The sequence below is a fragment of the Rhinatrema bivittatum genome, chromosome 16 (assembly GCF_901001135.1).
Source record: "Rhinatrema bivittatum chromosome 16, aRhiBiv1.1, whole genome shotgun sequence".
Classification (NCBI taxonomy): domain Eukaryota; kingdom Metazoa; phylum Chordata; class Amphibia; order Gymnophiona; family Rhinatrematidae; genus Rhinatrema; species Rhinatrema bivittatum.
Window position 1 is genome coordinate 17,812,257 of NC_042630.1, and position 21,002 is coordinate 17,833,258.

Sequence of the window (21,002 nt, forward strand, 5' to 3'; positions counted from 1 at the left end):
TCTAGCTGAGGATAACCCCAGCTGGCTCACATGAGATCCATGGCCTCTGTGAACAGCTCCCATTCTCCCGGATCTATCTCCTGCTGGCTGAGACAATCTGCCTGCACACTGTCCACTCTCCTGCTACATGAGATGCTGCCAGTCCTGCCAAGTGCTGTTCTGCCCAGAAAAAAGCTTCTGGGCCTCTTAAGCCACTATGCGACCCTTTGTGCTGTCTTGGCAATTGATATTCACCACCACTGTCACATTGTTCATAAAAACTTGCACTGTCCAATATCTGGTCGCCGCATCTCAAAAAAGATATGATTGCGATGGAGAAGGTACAGAGAAGGGCTACCAAAATGATAAGGGGAATGGAACAACTCCCCTATGAGGAAAGACTAAAGAGGTTAGGACTTTTCAGCTTGGAGAAGAGACGACTGAGGGGAGATATGATAGAGGTGTTTAAAATCATGAGAGGTCTAGAACGGGTAGATGTGAATCGGTTATTTACTCTTTCGGATAGTAGAAAGACTAGGGGGCACTCCATGAAGTTAGCAAGTAGCACATTTAAAACTAATCGGAGAAAATTCTTTTTCACTCAACGCACAATAAAGCTCTGGAATTTGTTGCCAGAGGATGTGGTTAGTGCAGTTAGTATAGCTGTGTTTAAAAAAGGATTGGATAAGTTCTTGGAGGAGAAGTCCATTACCTGCTATTAAGTTCACCTAGAGAATAGCCACTGCCATTAGCAATGGTAACATGGAATAGACTTAGTTTTTGGGTACTTGCCAGGTTCTTGTGGCCTGGATTGGCCATTGTTGGAAGCAGGATGCTGGGCTTGATGGACCCTTGGTCTGACCCAGTATGGCATTTTATGTTCTTAATATTGCACTTGTAGAAGAAAACAGAACGCTATGCAAACTGTCCTCATTTCTATCCAATTATTACACGATAAAGCTTCTATTGTTGACCACTGACCTTGGGCAGTCTGTCCTTGACAAATGGCCTCCCAACTCTTGCGGTTGGCATTGGTAGTCACCACCACCCAGACTGGAGTTTCCACCTTCATTCCTCATCAAATTGGGATGAAAAAGCCACCATGAGAGACTAGAGCTGGAGTTTCCCTGAAGAGGTAGTGGAAGTTGAAAATCCTCTGAGGGCAGACTCCACCAGGACAAAAGCACCCTCTGAAGGGTAGATGCCATCGAACCCAGGATCTGCAAATAATCCCAGACCCTGGATACTGAAAGCCATAGCTGCTGGTGGATCTGAGTCTGCAACTTCATCACCCTGACTAAAATGAGGAACACCTTTGCCCATGCGGGTGTTAAGTCGCACTCCCAGGTACTCCAGTGATTGGGATGGAACTAGATTGCTCTTTGCTATTTCAAAGGAAAGGAAAGTGCAGAGTGAGTCAAAGTCCCAACTTTTTTAATGTATCAGAATAGATTTTATTATGACATATGACAATTCCACTGTCTCAGATTAAAACAATGCTTTTAAATGGGTCGCCCGACACGGACCCTGTGTTTTGCCACAAGACTGCGTCGGGAGGGACAAGGATACACAAATATATTTGAAAATTAAACAGATAAAATTGACATCAGGAGGGACCCTATAAAGATGGGAAACCAATATTGAAATACATTCAGCTAAACATACCTTAGCAAGTATGATCATCAGTATACAGGGAGTGCAAATTGTATGAACTAAAGAAGCCATTTAAAAACTATCAAAAAAGCACGAAAACAAGTTGCCAATCAGATGAGTTTACCAGAAGAAAAACTGACCAATCAAATCTCTGCAAAAAGGAAACCAAAGACTCAAAATGAACAATGAAAAATAAAGGTCAAGTAAAGTACCCCATTCAATTTCATAATTAAGGCCATTAGGGATAAGAGTATTAAGAGCATAAATCTACTTTTGTTTTTTGCGGATGAGCATTTCTGCAAAGTTGTCAGTCCCCGTCCCCCACCCCCTGAGGTGGAAGAGATAACACAATCACAAAGAATTTGAGATCGAGAACGGAATGAGAACATGAGTGCCAATGTGTGACCAATGGGGCATTTTCACGACTATCTTTAACACTGGAACGATGTTAAATTAAACAGGTCTTAATCATACAGGTGGTTTTGCCAACATATAACATGTGGCAAGGGCAAATGATAATGTAAATAACGCCTGTGGATAAACATGTGGTGGAAAAACATAAGGGATATATCTTTCTAGTGACTGGATGAACGTGAAAGAGAGAGGAGGCAGACAGAACATTGTCCACAGGGTTGATGACCCCCAGACAGGGAGGAAGTCTGAGGCAGCATGTGTAGCTCAGATCGGACCAAGTAGTCCCGAAGATTCTTCCTGTGGTGGTATGAGAATCTAAAGGGGGTAATCAAAGATTTTATGTAGTGAAAGTAACGACCAATGATGGCGTATAATTGCGGGGTCTGGGATGAGAAGGGTAAAATGCAATTAATGTGGACCTCCGACGAGCAGGATTGCAGCAAAAAGAGTAAATCACGATTAATGTACAAGGCCCGTTTAAACACTTTTCTAAGGATACGAGAAGGGTACCCTCTCTACCTAAAGCTAGCAAACGCCTGCATAGCTTGATGACAAACTCAGATTTCGATGAACAGAGGCGGTGAAGGCCAGCTGGAATATTACTTCTCAAAGGATAAGGATGTGACTATCAAACTTTAGCAAGGTGTTATGGTCTGTCTTTTCGAAAGATGGAGGTGTTAAAGCCATGAGAATCACAAGAAACAAGAATGTCCAGAAAAGAAGTTTGTGAATGATATATGTTGAAATTAAATTGCAAATGCTGATTGCAGCTATTAAGCCAGTCCAAGAATAAGAAAAATTGGATGTCTGTTCCAATCCAAATTAAAAATCTCATCAATATACCATAACCATAAATAAAAGAAAACCAAGAGGTGGAAGACTTTCTAGCCTGCAAAAGAGTAGAACCATGGCCTGCGAGGCCATTCCGGGGCCACGATTACAACATCCCCCGGATGCTTCTCTATCCGGCGCAAGACCCTGCCTACCAGAGGCCATGGAGGGAAAACGTATAGAAGGACGCCCCCTCCCCCGAGGCCAGGGCAACATGAGAGCGTCTACACCCTCGGCTCCGTACTCTCTCCGTCTGCTGAAGAAACAAGGAGCCTTCGCATTGTGCCGGGTCGCCATCAGATCAACATGAGGACGAACCCATTTTCTGCAAATCAGCCGCATAGCCATGTCGGACAATTCCCATTCTCCCAGGTCGAGAAATTTGGCCTGAACATTCTTGATCCCTGCGATGTGAGATGCTGCTATTTGAATGAGATGCTGTTCTGCCCAAAGGATTAACTCCTGCGCCTCCTGTGCCACTGAATGACTCTTGGTGCCACCCTGCCGATTGATGTAAGCTATGGTTGTCGCATTGTCTGACAGAACTTGTACCGAGTGACCCTGAACCAAAGGCTGAAAGGCAAGTAATGCTAAACGTACCACTCTGGTCTCCAAGCGAATGATAGACCAAGAAGCTTCTTCCGCCGACCAGGTGCCCTGTGCTGCTTTTCTCTGGCACGCCGCTCCCCAGCCAGAAAAACTGGCATTGGTAGTAAGGAGGACCTTTGACACCCTCCCCGCACCAGGTTGGGTGTTTGAAGCCATCAAGACAGACTGTCCCTGGCCTGAGGGATACAGGTTGATGAAATTCTTCTGATAAGGGACTCCACTGTGCCAGGAGAGCTCTCCAAAGCGGCCGCATATGAGCAAAGGCCCACGGCACCAAGTCCAAAGTGGACGTCATCGAACCGAGAACCTGCAAGAAAGTCCCAAGCTCTGGGAATCCGCAACAGTGACAAGCGCCGAATCTGAACTTGTAATTTGCACACACTCTCCTCCATCAGGAAGACCTTGTCCTGCCTTGTGTCAAAACAGGCTCCCAAATATTCCAGATTCTGGGATGGGATCAAGTGGCTTTTGGTTAAATTCACCACCCAGCCTAGGGATTGCAGTATCCGAATCACTGTGTGAACGGCAGAGCGACAACTGTCCTCCGATTTGGCCCAAATGAGCCAGTCATCGAGATAAGGATGGACCAGGTGCCCTGAGGCCGCAAAGCGCTGCCAGGACCACCATGACTTTGGTGAAGGTAGGAGCCCAAACGAAGTGCCTGAAACTGGAAATGCTGCTCCAAGACCATGAACCTCAGGTATCTATGATCTTTCCAAATTGGAATGTGTAGGTATGCTTCCGACAGGTCCAGAGACGTCAGGAACTCCTGAGTGCGCACAGCTGCTACCACCGATCGTAAAGTTTCCATACGAAACCGAGGAATCCTCAAGGCCGCATTCACTCTCTAAGTCTAGTATGGGGCGAAAAGTTCCCTCTTTCTTCGGGACCACAAAGTAAATGGAATAGCGACCCGTCTGAATTTCTTCATAAGGCACGGGGACCATGGCCCCCAAGCGCTGGAACCTGTCTAAAGTCTCCTCCACTGCCCGCTTTTGCAATAAACCACAGGGGGAGACCAGAACAGGTCACTCACAGGACAAGCACATTCTAACGCATAACCTTCTCTTATCACACTGAGAACCCACTGATCCGGAGTGATCTTGGCCCACTCCTCGTAATAACAAGTCAAACGACCCCTATAAAAGGAACGATGGAGTGGACCGGTTTCGCCCCATTGCGTAGCTATGGATCCCGAGGATCTCCCACTGCTGGGGGCTCTGAAGGGCCGACATCTTCCTCGAAAGGCCTGCCCCCCAAGGCCTGACCGCGAGACGAAAAGGGTCGTTGCATCGCTGAAGCCCCCCCTCAGTAGACAAGACTTCCTATTGTCCCTAAAACGCACACGGGAAAGAAAATTGACCCAGCTCCTTGGCCGGTCCTCCAGCAATTTATGCACTTTACTATCACCTAACTGCTTCACAAGCTGTTTCAGCTCCTCTCCAAATAAGAGGCAGCCTTTGAAAGGCGGGGAGGCCAGCTGGGACTTAGACGAAACGTCTGCCGACCAGATACGGGGCCACAAAAGGCGCCGTGCGGCTACCATGGTCCCCATGATACGGGAAGATGTCCGCACCAAATCATATGAGGCATCTGCTACAAATGTCCGGATGCCTCCAAACTCTCAACCGGAGACCCTTGGGCACCTATGGTCGACTGACCCTCCAGGAGACACTGCACCCAGCGCAAGCAAGCTCTCTGCACAAAACTAGAACAAATGGCAGCCCAGAGGCTCAAAGCGGAAACCTAAAAAATCCGTTTGAGATGGACCTCCAGCTTGCAGTCCAGAACATCTTTCAGCGTTGCCGCCCCCACAACCGGAAAGGAAAATTGGTTTTTACCTGCTAATTTTCATTCCTGTAATACCACAGATCAGTCCAGACAAGTGGGTTTTATTCATCCATACCAGCAAATGGAGGTAGAGAACAAAACTTTGGGCACTGCCACATATATGAGAGTGCCATCTGCAGTCCCTCAGTATTTCTCTGACTCCAGCAGATGGTAGAGGTGCTAACCCTGCAGTTCTGACTGTGTGGATATTTTGAGGAAGTTTGCTCCCCGACGTGCCAGGTTCCTGAAAAAGGCCATCCCTCGGGTTGAGCCAGGCAAACGGGGGGGTTGGATACCTCTGACCAGTTTCCCACCCACAACCCCGGGGGGATCCCCGACAGCCAGTGTGTTCTGGCTCCCTCAGTGGGACCCAAAACCCCTTCGCTAGCCCAGGAGTTCAGGGAAGTACCCTTGGTTTTTTGCTTTAGGAGATTTTTTTCTGTTGCGTGTGGGCCTTTAAGGCACTTTTTTTTTTTTTAAAGTGCCTGCTTTGCTAGCACCACATGCGCAGCACACCGAGCGTGAACTATAGCGAGAATGGTGGGAAAAGGCCTCCCTTGCCTAGCCGAAAGCACCGCAATAAACGGTAGAAGAGCAGAGCACCCGTCTCTTGCTGCCGACAAACACCCGAAGGGAGGAAAACCACCAGCCAGAGCCCTTCCTCGCAGACCTGCTCCCGTTGCTCTACTTTTCTCTCTTCTTTTTTTTTTTTTAAACCAATTTACACAAATTGGCCATAACCACCCTCTAAGGCTGAAAAACAGCTCAGATCAGCCAAACTTAAAGGAGAGGAAGGTATAACCAGAAATACAAAAAAGAAGAGGCAAGCTGAAGAACAAAACCCCAGCTGCCCTGAGCCAGCAGCCGCCTAAAGCAGCTGCTGCTCCCCACAGATGAACGGAGTGAGCATACAAAAAGGTCCCTGACCTCCAGCTCGTCCACCTCAACCAAACATGGGAGGATCCCCCAGGAACCAAAAATGCTTGGGAGGAAGGCTCACAAAAAAAAAAAGAAAAAAAATTGCTAGACTACAGAACTGCAGGTTTTTGCACCAGCCACCATCTGCTGGAGACAAAGAAATACTGAGAAACTGCAGGTGGCACCAGGGAATATGAAGCAGGGTCAGTGAAACTTTCTCTGTCTGAATCTGCTGGTAGAGATGCATAAACCCAGGAGTCTGGGCTGATCCGGGTACATACAGGGAAAAATGTTTATTCTCAGTCTCCATCTGCTGGAAGGGATGCAAAACCCACTTGTCTGGACTGATCTGGGGTATGACAGGTAGCATAACTTACTGTGTGTACACCGATCTGATCGCTCTCCATATAGCAGCAGTGCACATGCTCACCAGGTCCCCGATGATCTCCTGGATGCGTCTCTTTGCCGCCTCCACGCAGTCCTTGGCTCCTTTCAGCGTGACCTTGTCGCTCTGTACACCGGTCCTAGGGAAGCTGACAGTAACTCCACCATACTCTTCAGCGATCTCTCGCAGGACCTGGCCTCTCCTGGCCACAAAGTGACGGTGGTGCTTGGGTTCCACAATCATTGCATCCTCAATCACGTTGTCCTACAAGACAGGAGAAGTAAATGCTAAAACCCTTTCAAAGATACAAGTTCTTCAGTCCTGGCCCAGCTCAAGATTTATTCAGCACATAAGAGTATTAGTGCTTACCACATGCATTCCTGAAATACAGCAGAGAGCATGGACAGGCTTTTTTTTTTTTTTTTTTTTATTAATGTCACTGCCATTAAGATAGGCAGAGAAAGGAAAATTGGTTCTTACCTGCTAATTTTCCTTCCTCTAGTACCAAGGATCAGTCCAGACTGCTGGTTATGCCTCCCTTCCAGCAGATGGAGTCAGAGAAAAGCTGAAAGGGCACCCCCCAGATAACCCGGTGTGCCACTTGCGATCCTTCAGTATAATCAATATCAAAGCAGAATGAAGTAAATTTAACAAACCAATGACTAGATCAAGTGAAAAAAAATTTTTTTTTAAACAATAATCTGTGAAAATTATATACAAGTGTGCGTGCAATACTTCAAAAGCGTCGAAGATCTGTAGAGAGAAAAAACAATTAGCTGAGCGGACTCTCCTGAACATTATACCCCTGGGCGGGCGTCTGGACTGATCCTTGGTACTACAGGAACGAAAATTAGCAGGTAAGAACCACGTACCCGGATCAGTCCAGACTGCTGGGATGTACCCAAGCTGCCCTAAATGGGGTGGGACCTAGAGAGTCCCGCTTGAAGCACACTGCTGCCAAAAGAATCAACATCCGGAGCCCAGACGACCAAACGGTAATGCTTAGTAAACGTGTGCAAGGGTTTCCAAGTGGCTGCCCTGCAAATCTCTTGAGGCGACACACATTGGCTCTCTGCCCAAGACGCCGCTAGCGACCTGATGGAATGAGCCTTAAGACCATCTGGCACTTGTCTCCCATGACATATGTACGTCGAAGCAATAGCATCCTTCAACCATCAGGCAATAGAAGACTTGGAAGCCTTACACCCTTTCTTAGGACCGCTCCATACGACAAAAAGATGATCAGACAATCGAAAAGCATTAGTCACCTCCAAGTACCGCAGAAGAATCCGGCGGATGTCCAATCTCCTCAGATCCTGGAGCCCAAGGAGAATTCCTGGAAAGGCCGGTAACTCAACGGACTGGTTGACGTGAAACGCCGATACCACCTTTGGCAGAAAAGGCGGCACTGTCCGAAGCGAAAACCCAGAGTCCAAAATTCGCAAGAACGGTTCTTTGCAGGACCACGCTTGAAGCTCCGAAACTCATCTAGCCGAACAGATAGCCACGAGAAACACCGTCTTGAGTGTTAAATCTTTCAAAGTAGCCCGCCTGATAGGCTGAAAAGGAGAACCGCAGAGCCCACATAGAACCAAATTCAAACTCCACGAAGGACATACCGTCTGCACCGGCGGGTGTATATGTTTGGCTCCCTTCAAAAAAACGCGCTACATCCGGAAGCCCAGCAATGGAGGTACCATTAACCTTACCTCTTAAACATCCTAACGCCACTACCCGAACCCGGAGCGAGCTATATAGCAATCCTTTCTTTAAGCCTTCCTGCAAGAATGCGCATAATCGTGGCCTGTCGCGGGGACACCTTCAACCCACTGCACCATGAATCGAAAACCTTCCATGCCCGAACATAGGTGAGAGAAGTAGAGGTCTTTCGTGCGCGTAGAAAAGTGGTAATCACCGCCACCGGATAGCCTTTCTTTCTTAATTGTCTCCTCTCATAAGCCAAGCCGCTAGACAAAAGCGAGCTGCCTGATCGAAAAATACTGGACCCTGTCGGAGTAAATTCGGTAGATGACCCAGGTGCAAGGGACCCTCTATCGCCAAGTTGATCAGGTCTGCGAACCACGGCCTTCGCGGCCACTCCAGAGCCACGAGAATAACCAGACCCCGGTGGGACTATTCGCCTTAAAACCTTTCCCTCCAAAGGCCAATGAGGAAACACAGAGGAGCATGTTGTGAGGCCACAGAAGGACCAGGGCATCCACCCCTTCCGACCCGTGCTCCCGTCTTCCACTGAAGAAACGAGTCGCTTTCGCGATCAGCCGAGTTGCCATCAAATCCAGCCGGGGAACTCCCCACCGGTGTATCAAGAGCCGCATCGCCTCCTCGGACAGTTCCCATTCGCCGGGATCTAGCCTTTGCCGACTGAGAAAGTCCGCCTGAACATTGTCCACTCTGGCTATGTGAGATGCCGCTAAGCGGGTCAGATTGCGTTCCGCCCAGGCCATCAACTTGTCTGCCTTGGTGGCTACTGGTAGACTCTTTGTACCCCCTTGACAATTAATGTAAGCCACGATGGTCGCATTGTCGGATAGGATCCGTACCGACCGGTGCCGGACAAGCGGGAGAAAATGGCGCAGTGCTAGGCGAACTTCCCTGGTTTCCAACCGATTTATGGACCACTTAGCCTCCTGAGCTGTCCACTGATCCTGTGCTGATCGCGACTGACAGACTGTCCCCCAACCAGAAAGGCTGGCATCCGTCGTCACGATTATCTGAGGATTTTCCAGGTCCAATCCCTGAAGCAAGTGATCAGGGACCAACCACCAACCTAGGCTGGCCCTGGCTGGTTCTAGCAGTGGCAAGCGCAAATGGAACTCCTCCGACTTGGGGTCCCAACGGGACAGCAACGCCCTCTGCAAAGGTCTCATATGAGCAAAGGCCCAAGGAACCAGCTCCAGAGTAGACGCCATAGAACCAAAAACTTGTAAATAATCCCACATCTTGGGCAAAGGAAGGGCCAACAGACGTCGATACAGAGACATTAGCTTGCCCAATCTCTCCCGAGGCAGGAAACCTTTCCTACAGATGTGTCGAAACTGGCTCTCAGAAATTCCAACACCTGGGACGGGACCAGTTGGCTCTTGGCGTAATTGTCTACCCAGCCTAGCGAATGCAGGCAGTGTAAAACCGACTGAACCGCCATAGAGCAGAGCTCTTCCGATTTCGCTCGAATAAGCCAGTCGTCCATATAGGGATGAACTGATATCCCTTATCACCGAAGGCATGCTGCCACTACCACCATCACCTTGGTGAAGACTCGGGGAGCCGTCGCCAACCTGAATGGTAGGGCGCGAAACTGGTAATGCTCTCCCCAAGACCATGAACTGCAGGAACCTCTAATGATGTTCGTGGATTCCTATGTGAAGATAAGCTTCCGTCAGATCCAAAGAAGCCAAAAACTCGCCTTCGTGGACGGCCACAATGACAGATCCCAACCTCTCCATCCGAAATCGAGGGACTCGCAACGCTTTGTTGACCTTCTTTAAATCCAATATCGGCCGGAATGAGCCCTCCTTCTTGGCGACTACGAAGTAAATGGAGTATCGACCGGTCCGACGCTCGGCTGGTGGCACCAGGACAATCGCTCCCAGAGTCTTTAACAAGACAGAGTTTGAAGAATCACCTGCTGCTTTACCTGAGACCCACAAGGAGACACCAGGAATAGATCCCGAAGTGGGCGAGCAAAATCCAAAGCGTAACCGCGATTTATGAACCCACTGGTCCGACGTGACCTTGACCCATTCCTCGCGAAACAGGGAGAGCCGTCCCCCGATCTCCGGAATGGAGGAATTGGCCGGCACACCTTCATTGGGGAACTTTGTTGGAGGCGAAACCATGAGCGGATCCGTCTCACTGAGGCCGTCTACCATGAAAGGAATGTGCCCAGGCCTGAGACCTTGTCGACGTTTATCGATGAGCAAAGGAGGAGCCCCTACCTGTGCGGAAACGCTGCTGACCCCGAAAACTACCCCGGGACGCGCCAAACGGGCAAGACGGCCTGGGCTTGTCTTCAGGGAGCTTGTAAACCTTGTTGTCCCCTAAGGCCTTAATAAGTTGTTCCAGCTCGTCTCCAAACAACAGCTTTCCCTTGAAAGGAAAAGAGCCCAGCTGAGACTTAGAAGAGACATCAGCCGACCAGTTACAGAGCCACAGAAACCTTCTCGCGGAAACCGAAGACATAGTATGCGCAGAGGTACGGAGAAGATCGTACAATGCATCCGCCGTATAGGCAACCGCCGACTCCATGCGGTCCGCCTGTTCAGCCTCCCCCGGAGGCCGTGCCTGAGTAGTGAGCAACTGCTGAATCCATCGGAGGGTAGCTCTCTGCATAAGGCTGCTACAGACAGCCGCCCTCACTCCAAGCGCTGATACCTCAAATATCCGCTTGAGGAGAACTTTCAGCTTTCTATCCTGGAGATCCTTGAGAACTACCCCTCCCGTCTCCAGAATCGTTGTGTGCTTAGCTATGGCCGTGACGGCCGCATCCACCTTAGGAATTTTGAGAAGATCCAAGGACTCACCTGGCAGCGGGTACAGTTTTTCCATGGCTCTGCTAACCCGTAAAGAGGCTTCAGACGCATCCCATTCCTGGGACATAATCTGGAAAATCTTCGGGTGAAAAGGAAAGGTTTGAGGGGGAGCTCGTAGGCCCGATAAAACCGGATCCCCAGAAGAAGAATCCGCCACCGGATGCGGAGCCGGAATATCCAGTTCCTGTAGTACATGCGGAATTAAAGGTCTAATTCCTCCTTGCGAAACAACCGGAGCATCTGCGGATCATCTCCCTCCACCGGAGCGGCACTATCCACAGTGGAGGGGTCCTGGAGCACAGGATCCAGAGGCCCCTCGTCAGGAACTGGATGGGGAAGCTGCGTTCCAGCACTCCCCTGGCCCTCTGCAGGCATAAAAACCTTAGCTGGAGGAGATTGCATATCCCAGTCAGCCTCAGCTTCTAAATATGCCTTATGAAGCAGTAACACAAACTGCGAAGAAAATGGGTGCTGTCTTTTTTTAAGGCCCCCCCCCCTTCCCGGAGGCAAGGCCGAGGGAGGAGCTGAGTCAGGCTCCAAAACACAGGGTCGTTGAGGGCTCAGTGAAGGCGGGGAAAGCAGAGGGAGATCTCCTCCTGAGTCCTGTGCAGCATCGGGACCCGAAGCAGGCAAGATGGCCGCTGTTCCCACGCTGATTAGGGACGGGGCAGGCCTCTGCCTCCGAGCTGCCTGACTACTACCCAAGCCGCGCGATCGCGGCAGAGCCACCTTCGACCCAAAATCGGCAGCTGCGAAGGCCCCTCGCCCCCGGGGAGACAGCGGGAGCAGAGGCCTTCGCGGGAGAGCTGTGCTGCCGGCTCCCCACAAGCCGCACAGCGCGACCCGCGCAGCATTGAAATACGCACGAAAAAGGTAAAGTTAGCTGGGTGAATAAATCCACCCCTTCCGGAGACCCGGGAGATCTCGGCAGGCTAGGGCTGAGTAAAAGGTTCGATTTTAATTAAAATATGCCTCTCCTTGCCTTTTTTTTTTTTTTTTTAAACTCAGCCACCAGCAGGGGAATTACCATCCATGTGAATACTTTACAGGTTTCAGCACTCACCAGAGGAATTTCATCATCTCTGGACCTGTATAGGAGGGGGGATAGGGACCGGCCCACCGGTAAATCCCTCCCCAATTCACCGGGTTAAGGAAACAAATCTCCGGGTATGAAGGCCGTAGGGCACTGCCCAGCCCTGCCTGCTTTTATGAAGTGCTCAATACATTTTCCCCAGTTTCTGTAAGCTCCCTTAGTATCTTTTTTTTTTTGTACTTACTGCAGGTTGATCTAGTCAAAGGACCTAAGGTTTATTTAAAATACAAAACCTTTCTGGCACTTATTAAACCACCACGAATTATGTCAAGGATCAGGACCGTAAGGTTATGCTATCCTTCATCTGCTGGAGTCAGAGAAATACTGAAGGATCGCAGGTGGGCACACTGGTTTATCTGGGGGGTGCCTTTCAGCTTTTCTCTGACTCCATCTGCTGGAAGGGAGGCATAACCAGCAGTCTGGACTGATCCTGGTATGTACAGGGAACTATGTGATTCTAAATATTAATTTATAAAAGCAGATTATCCTTACAAGTTGTCATCATAACATTCTAATCTATCACAATGCGTAACAGTTCCTTTTGGCACGTTCCCCCCTCCCCATTAGATTTTTGGCCTCTGGATACCACAAGTCATCACTAGGCAAAGTTTTACCAGATTCTTAATCAGGGTCTCCAGCTCCTTCTGCGCCTGCTTTACTGCCTCCTCCTTCCCCACGATGGTGATGAGTTCCTGGTCCTTGTCCTCTGCTGTCGGGAAAATGATGCGTGCACCAGTCCGGTCCCGCACTTTCCGGATATTGCCACCACCCCGACCGATCAGGAACTTATGGTACTCGGGCTTGGCATGGAGCTCTGCTGAGCAATTGCTAACTTGCTGTGGGGAGAAAAATCTGGTCAACACATGAAATAGTCAAAAGAAAACCTAAGGTTTGACAGACATTTCAGAACCCCGCCACAGGCTCTAAGCCTGCTTTTTATTAAATTTTCAGTTGACAGTACAGCATTAACCAAAGGAAAATTGGTTCTTACCTGCTAATTTTCAATTCTGTAGTACCACAGATCAGTCCAGACTCCTGGGTTTGCCTCTCTTCCAGCAGATGGAGACAGAGAAAGTTTCGCTGACATTGCCATAGAACCTGGTGTGCCACCTGCAGTCCCTCGGTATTGAGAAGTAACCAAGCCAAGATACCAATTTACACCAACCATACATCAATATCCCCCTGAACGAGCAGAAGGAAGTGGATACTTATAATAAATTTTAGGAACATTTAAATTTGAGAAACTAAACAAAAAACCTGTGTCACTCTTCAGACTATTTACAATAACTGATTGAGAAGACTCTCCAAATCTCCACATTACAACTGGGCGAGACTCTGGACTGATCTGTGGTACTACAGGAACGAAAATTAACAGGTAAGAACCAAATTTTCCTTTCCCTGTACGTACCCAGATCAGTCCAGACTCCTGGGATATACCTAAGCTCCCTTAACACTCTCAAAGCACATGGTAGCTGGAGCCCCAACATCCAAGCGATAATGTCTAGCAAACAAGTCTAACAACTTCCCAGTAGTCACCTAGAGAATTTCATGCAGAGTCACCTGTTGTGACTCAGCCCAGGAAGTCATCTGAGAATGCATCAAATGCGTCCCTAAACCCCCCCCTCCCCCTGCAGCAGGTGCCCATTAGAAATATAAGTCGACTCGATCGCTTCCTTCAACGACCACATAATTGTAGCCTTAGATGCCTTACTTCCCTTCTTTGGACCACTCCACAGTACAAAGAGGTGATCCGATTTACAAAGAGGTGATCCTATCTATGGAAAGCATAAATGACCTTTAGATACCTCAGTAATGCACGCTCCCATCTAAGAGCCTTAGCTCCCCTGCGTTAGGCATAGAGAAATCCAAAATCTGGAAAAGCTGGAAGCTCCACTGTCTAAGATGGAATGCAGAGACTACCTCAGGCAGAAAAGGCACCATACTTAAAGATACCCCCGAATCAGACATCTTAGGAAGGGATCTTGACAAGACAATGCCTGAAGCTCCGAAATTCTCCTGGTTGAACAAACAGCCACCAAGACCACTTTAAGAATCAAGTCCTTAACCATAGCTCTCTTTAATGGTTCAAACCAGGCTTCACACAATCCTCTAAGGACTAGATTCAGATTCCAAGACTGACAAATATTCCACACCTGAGGACTCATATTTTTAGCTCCCTCAAGGAACTATAGAACATCCGGATGTGCAGACAGAGGATACCACTTGCATCTTGCCCTGGAAACAACCCAATGTCGCTACCTGGACCTCTCAGAGAGTTAAAGGCCAGTCCCTTGACCAGAACCTTTCTGTAGAAAAACCAAAAATGCAACATCATAGCTTGAACAGGCTGAAACTGCACTCAGTCAACAGCAGCCCAGGACACAAAGATCCTCCAAACTTGCACATATGTCAAGGATGTAGAAGGTTGCTTAGCGTGCAATAAAGGTGTCTTGTCTCAGAAGCAAAGCCATGAGACAGAAGTGAGCTGCCTGACCCAAAAGTATTGGGCCCTAGTGGAAAAGAGTTGACCGATGTCTGAACCTCAGGGGTCCTTCTATGTCCATGTTGTTCAGATCTGGGAAGCATGGTCAAAGTGGCCACTCTGGAGCTACTAGGATCACGTTACCCAGATGTTCCTCTATCCACTGTAATCCTTTGTCCACTAGAGGCCATGGAGGGAAGACAAAGAAGAATCCCTCAAATCCACGGCAGCACCAGAGCTCCATTTCCTTCCATACCGTGTTCTGTTCAGCGGCTGTAAGGCAATGATGCCTCTGTGTTCTCTTTGGTAGGTATACCCCCATCTTCCGTGAATGAGACATCACTGCCTCTGACAACTCCTATTTCCCAGGATCTAACTTTCTCCGCCTGAGAAAATCTGCCTGAATGTTCTTCACTCCAGAGATGTGAGATGCTGCCAGCCGTTCCAAGTGCTGCTTTACCCAAAGAATCAACTCCTAGGCCTCGAGTCCCTGCCTGATTCTTGGTTTCTCCTTGACGGTTGATGTAGGCTACCACTGTCACATTGTCTGATAGGATCTGTACTGGATGGCCGCGAAACTTTGGTAGACATATAAGCAATGCTAAATGCACTGCTCTCATCTCTAACTGACTGATAGACCATGAGGCCCTCTGGTTTCGAGCATTGGCCCTGCACCGACTGATTTGCCACACCACCCTCCATCCGGAGAGGCTTGCATCGGTAGTGACTATTACCCAATTTGGAACCTCCAATTCTGCACCATGCACGAGACTTAGTGCACGTAAGCCACCATGAAAGACTGTCCTTGGCTTCCGCCTCCAATGGAAGAGAAAGATGAAACTCTTCCAATAATGGATTCCAGCGGGAGAAAAGAGCCCATGTAGAGGCCGCCTATGCGTGAAAGCCCAATGCATTAAATTCCAATGTCGATGCCATGGAACCTGGTACCTGTAAATGGTCCCAGACCCTAGGCACCAAAAGTTCTATCAGAAGCCTAATCTGACTCTGCAGTTTCAGAAATCTCTCTCCGTGAGAAATACTCTCTCTGCCAGTGTGTTGATTTGAGCTCCTGGATACTCCAGAGTTTGAAAGATGATTAAATGGCTCGTTGCTAGGTTTGCCACCCATCATAGAGACTTCAAGCACATTGGTATCTTTTGTGCTGATTGTCGACAGAGGTCCTTTGATTTTGCATGAATGAGCCGGAGCCGGTCATCCAGACATGGATGTAGCAACACACACTCCTTTTGCAATGCGGCCACCCCCACCACCATCACCTTGGTGAAGGTATGTGCAACTGTCCCCAGCTGAAGGGAAGGGCTCAAAACCGAAAATGTTCCCTTAGGACTATGAACCTCAGTAATCTCTGGTGCTCCAGCCTGATGGCTATGTGCAAATATGCCTCTGTCAAGGTGAGAGATGACAGACCTCAGAGTTGGACTTCAGAGTTTCCATGCGGAAACGGGGAACCACGGAGCCCAGCAAGACTGTCCCCCGAAAAACGCCACCCCGATAGCGAAAATGCTGCCCGTAGAGCCCAGGACTTACCTCCCTACTGCAGCTGCTTCCTGCTGAAAGTTTTTTTAAACTTTACAAAAATAACAGGGCCTCTGCTCTCCTAAGGCCGAGGGGAGCTGTCCAGCTTCAGCTTAGCCTGAAAGCTAGGAGAGAGCCCTAAAAACAAAATGCAGCTGCCCCGAGCTGAAAAGCAACCTAGGCGGCCTCATGAAGGGAGGGTTCTGGACCACCAGATTTGCACCTCACGGATGGGAGCCGGAGCGAGCGTACAAAAAGGTCTCTGACCTCCAGCTTGTCCACCTCAACCAAACAGGGAGGGGTTTCACCAGGGAACCCGATCCCTGAGAGAAATGCTCCTGAGAAAAAGAAACTGAAAACGAAAAAGGAAAAAGACCGAAAAATCACCAGAAACTGCAGGTGAATGAAGAAAAAGATGAGGAGGAGTCTGAGGCCCCCTCGGAGCTCTCCTCCACTGCCCCAACATTTCCAGCCACAGTGCCACCCCCCTCGGGGGCAGAGGGCTTCGGTGAAAGAGGAGGAAGGGATTCCCCAACCCCCATCGCTGCATGCGTCACTGCGCGAAACGTGGACAAAATGGCTTCCGTTCCCGCGCTAAGCAGGAACAGATCAATGGCAACAGGCCGCGAATGTTCGGGCCTCGCAGGCACTCTGTGCAGTCCTGAAACACCGCTCTCAACCGTCAAAGACGTGCCTTCCCCCCTGGGGAGGCAAGCGGAGCAGAGCCCATCGCACGAAACGCGGGCATCCCTGCGGGCTAGAAGATAGGCAGGCCTGATCACGCGGCAACGGAGCACGAAGAAAGGCACGATTGACAGCCGAAAGAGAGCTGTTGCGGCAGGCGAAACCAGTGCCAAGGGAGAAGGCACGCCGCAAAACAAAAAAGAATGCTCTGCTCCGGGTTTTGTTTTTTTTTAAACCTAGTCAGCAGCTGTCTACCGAATGAGGAGAGTGAGCCAGGCTCCCCGGTATCACCTCAGTGGCTTAGGGGAGCTACAGCAGGATCCTCGACCCCCGGCTCCACTAACCTCAATACCTGCCAACCCCTTGGGAGGCTTCACACTAAAAACTAACTTTAAACCCCCTTTTTTTTTTTTTTTTTTTTTTTTTTTTTAACTAGACCAGGTAAAAATAGCTCCCTAAAGCCTATCTACCTCTCTATGTTAATTTTTTTTAATTAATTAATTAATTATTTATTTTTAATTTGGCCTAACTCCAGACTGCAGGATTTTGCACCTCCACCATATGCTGGAGACAGAGAAATACTGACAGTCTGTGGGTGGCTCCTCAGAGTATAGGTCAAAGTCAGTCAAATCTTCTGTCTCCATCTGCTGGTGGGGAGGCAAAACCCATAAGTCTGGACTGACCTGGGTACGTACAGGGAAACTGCCTTACCATTCTGAAAATTTTCCCAGGTCCCTGCCTTCATTGCTGGGATTCCCTCCTCCCCCCACACACACCTGAAGTATAGGCACTGAGTCTAGCTCAACTGAGGGAGTCTCAGCTATCACCTCAGGAGTTCCCAGGCCTGATCCTGACAGGCCTACGTCCACAGAATTATATGTATATCCACCATCTGCTGGAGACAGAGAATACTGGCAGGCTGATATCAGTACAGAAGTATATGAAGCAAGTTGGTTAATCTGTCTCCATAAGTAGTAACTGGACTAACAATGAAAAGGAACCTAATTTCTCCATATTTGTAAGTAACCCACTGTGAACAATGGAGCATGTGGTTAATACATTTTAATAAAGACCCACTGACATCACAATGGTGTACCACCAATGTCATAAGTCACTCAACTGCCTTCATCCGCATTTCTTTCGTGGCAGACTATTGTCTGCCCTGCCATACAAGTACTGTTAGTATCAGGCCAACCCAGCCATACCTTCTCTTCTGCCAGCTGCAGCAGTTGCCTCCTGGCCTTCTCTACCTCTTCTGCAGGGCCCCTGATGGTGACCTTGTCGCTGCCTGAGCCCTCAGAGGGGAAGTGGATGTGCACCCCACCACACTCCTCCATGACGGAGCGCACCAAGCGTCCTTTGGCTCCAATCAACGAATTGTGTAGCTTGGCTGGGATACAAACTTCTGCTTCTCTGATGTTTGCCTGAATTTAAAAAAAAAAAAAAAAAGTAATTTTTTGCTTCTGTATCTTGCATCTCATAGTCACAGCCGCTTAATGACTGTATTAATTTAATTAGGAAAATGTCTGCACAGCAAAGGCTAAGAAAATGTATTTGCAAGCTTTTCCAGTCAGAGACTTCCATCCAGTCCCAGAGGTGACAGGCTCAGTGTTTCTGTGCTCATCCCCTAAGCCCTCTGGTCCTAGGACATGCACTGCATCCCTGTGTCAAGACCTTAAGGTGGAAGGCAGTATCATTTTTCCAGCACGTACCAGTTCGCGCTGAATGGCGAGAATGCGATCACGGGCTGCCTCACAATTGCTCTTCTTGCCAGTGATGACAATCACCTCAGAGTTGCTGTTTTCAGTGGGGAGGTCGATCTTGGTGTTGGTTTCCTCACGAATCTGGTGAGACAAAGGCAGCGAGGGGCAGGTGGTACCGCCCGTAAGAGAGACGAGTCACCTCTGAGGAAAGTGGGAGTGCTTAAGATCCTCAGACCGGGATGGGTAAGGTAAGAAATAACCCAGACTCACTTTCTTAATGTTTGCGCCGCCTTTCCCGATGATGTTTTTATGGAACTGCTTGAAGATCGGCACAGGAATGGAGAAGCTGTTCTCAATCTGGAATGATAAACCAACCCCCACCCCCCAACATTTTATTAACTTGCATTGAAAAAATTCTATTTCTAATATGCATGAAGACTTGAATAATCACACATTCACCACAGGGGTGGCCATCATCCCTCCCACAAAGGACACATGCTCTCTCTGCCATGCATTGCTTACCAGCTCCATGATGACTTTCTGCAGGAACTTGGCACATTTCTCCACCTCATTCTTTGGGCCCCGTAACTGCACGATGTCGCTTTTCTGCGAAGGGTCTGGGAAATTGATGAGGACCTATTGGAAGTGATCAGCACGTGAGGCAGCTGGATCTGGCCCAACATCCTCTCCCACCATTTAAATCCAGACTATGGGATGCGAGGGTCCATTGGTCATACTGAAATATTATGCGCGCAATACACCGAAGCCTCAGTTTCCAGGGTATCCTTGTAGTATAACAAGTTATGCTTTTCCTCTCGGGGTTTGTAAGACTGCTGAAAAACTTACAGTCCATCATTACTTGGCCTCAGACCATTTTCACATCCACATTACTGCACAGGGAAAGTGGAGGCTGAAGTTTCATCAGTATCCTCCCCATTTGCAACAATCAGGCAGCTACTGACAAGACTTCTCAAGAGGATGTCGCTGAGCAGACACAGCCTAGGCTTCTGTAGCCATTTTCTTTGGGCAGTAAAGCAGACTGTGTTACAAAGTCCTGTTCAAGCAGCAAAGTGAGAGTACATGGGAAGAAAATCTCAAGAGCTGCCAAGGCCCATCACACAAAGCTGATCTTGCCTCTACAGGCACGAGAATACTGAGAGTATGTATTCATGTCTCAGTACTTTATTTTTATTTGGATTGCGCTCACCCTTTTCATTGGTAGCTCATAGTGAGGTACATTCAGGTCCACAGGTATTTTATGTCCCCAGAGGGCTTACAATCTAATTTCTCACTAATGCCCTGGCACAGCCTAAGGCAGACAGCCCCAGCCCTCCTGCCTCACCTCAGGAAATTTGTCACGAATCTCTTTGATTCTCTCTCCTTTCTGCCCAATAATGGTTCGGTGGAAGCGTTGCTCAATTATCAAATCCTTGGTACGTTCATTTTCCTAGGGAAGAAATATCCTTAAAAGGTGAGTAGGGATGATGAAAAGGAGAGGAGAAAGATAGGTGAACAGAAGTTGGTAGTAGGTGGGGTACACATTTTAAGTTTTATATCAAGTTTTCTATGTCAAAATAAAAATGTTCATGTACACAAATATGGAATTATCATCAAACAGGGGGAAAATGGAGACTGAGGAAAGAAGAGATTCACCATCCTGGCTGCCATCTCCAGCAGTTCCTTGCGGGCCAGCTGCACCCCCTGGGGGTCCCCCTCAATGCGGATAAGATTGCTTTTCTCATTGTCTGGAGGGATCCGCACCGACACTTTATACTGCTCCTTAATACGATTAACTGTAGGACAAGAGCACAATGGTGAAGGCCCAGGGATGATACCTAGCTGCTGCCTATTTGTAGCTCCTGCTCAGGCCTCGCATCCTGTGCACTCTATCATCCAGTGACAAGCAGCCAAGTCAGTCCTATTCCAGGGCCAACATCAACGGGCTGCCACATGGAATTTGCAGAGCCCCACAGTGAATGTGCTAATATTCTTCCACTTCCACTGTGAACTGCAGGATCCCTGTTTTACACTCAGGTCATGGAGCAAGCACACCAAAGCAGTATGTCAGGAAACTTACTGTTTGCACCATTCTTGCCAATCAGGTGTCGGTGGAATCTCTGATCAATCATCACTTCGGTGTAGTCCATGCGGCCAAGCTGTGAAGAAGGCATGAGAACAAATTGGCTGTCAAATAATGGGGAAGGACTATCAAGTGCATACAGAGAGGAGTTTCTACTATCCTTAGGCTCTGAGCACATACAGAATTGCAAACATGTATGTGCTCCCTGCAAGGCCGTTCTAGCATCATGTGGTCCTGATCACATATAGAATACCA

General features: G+C 48.7%; 1 protein-coding gene across 1 annotated transcript in view; it reads right to left on the bottom strand.

Moving 5' to 3' along the window:
* The window catches only part of LOC115077956 (vigilin-like), a 106,888-nt gene that overhangs the window by 52,018 nt on the left and 33,868 nt on the right, over positions 1 to 21,002 (bottom strand). The window contains 9 exon segments of the mRNA XM_029580416.1: positions 6,665 to 6,883; positions 12,877 to 13,098; positions 18,170 to 18,388; positions 18,677 to 18,808; positions 18,938 to 19,024; positions 19,190 to 19,303; positions 20,010 to 20,114; positions 20,321 to 20,460; positions 20,745 to 20,823. Coding sequence (XP_029436276.1) covers positions 6,665 to 6,883; positions 12,877 to 13,098; positions 18,170 to 18,388; positions 18,677 to 18,808; positions 18,938 to 19,024; positions 19,190 to 19,303; positions 20,010 to 20,114; positions 20,321 to 20,460; positions 20,745 to 20,823 — 1,317 coding nt within the window.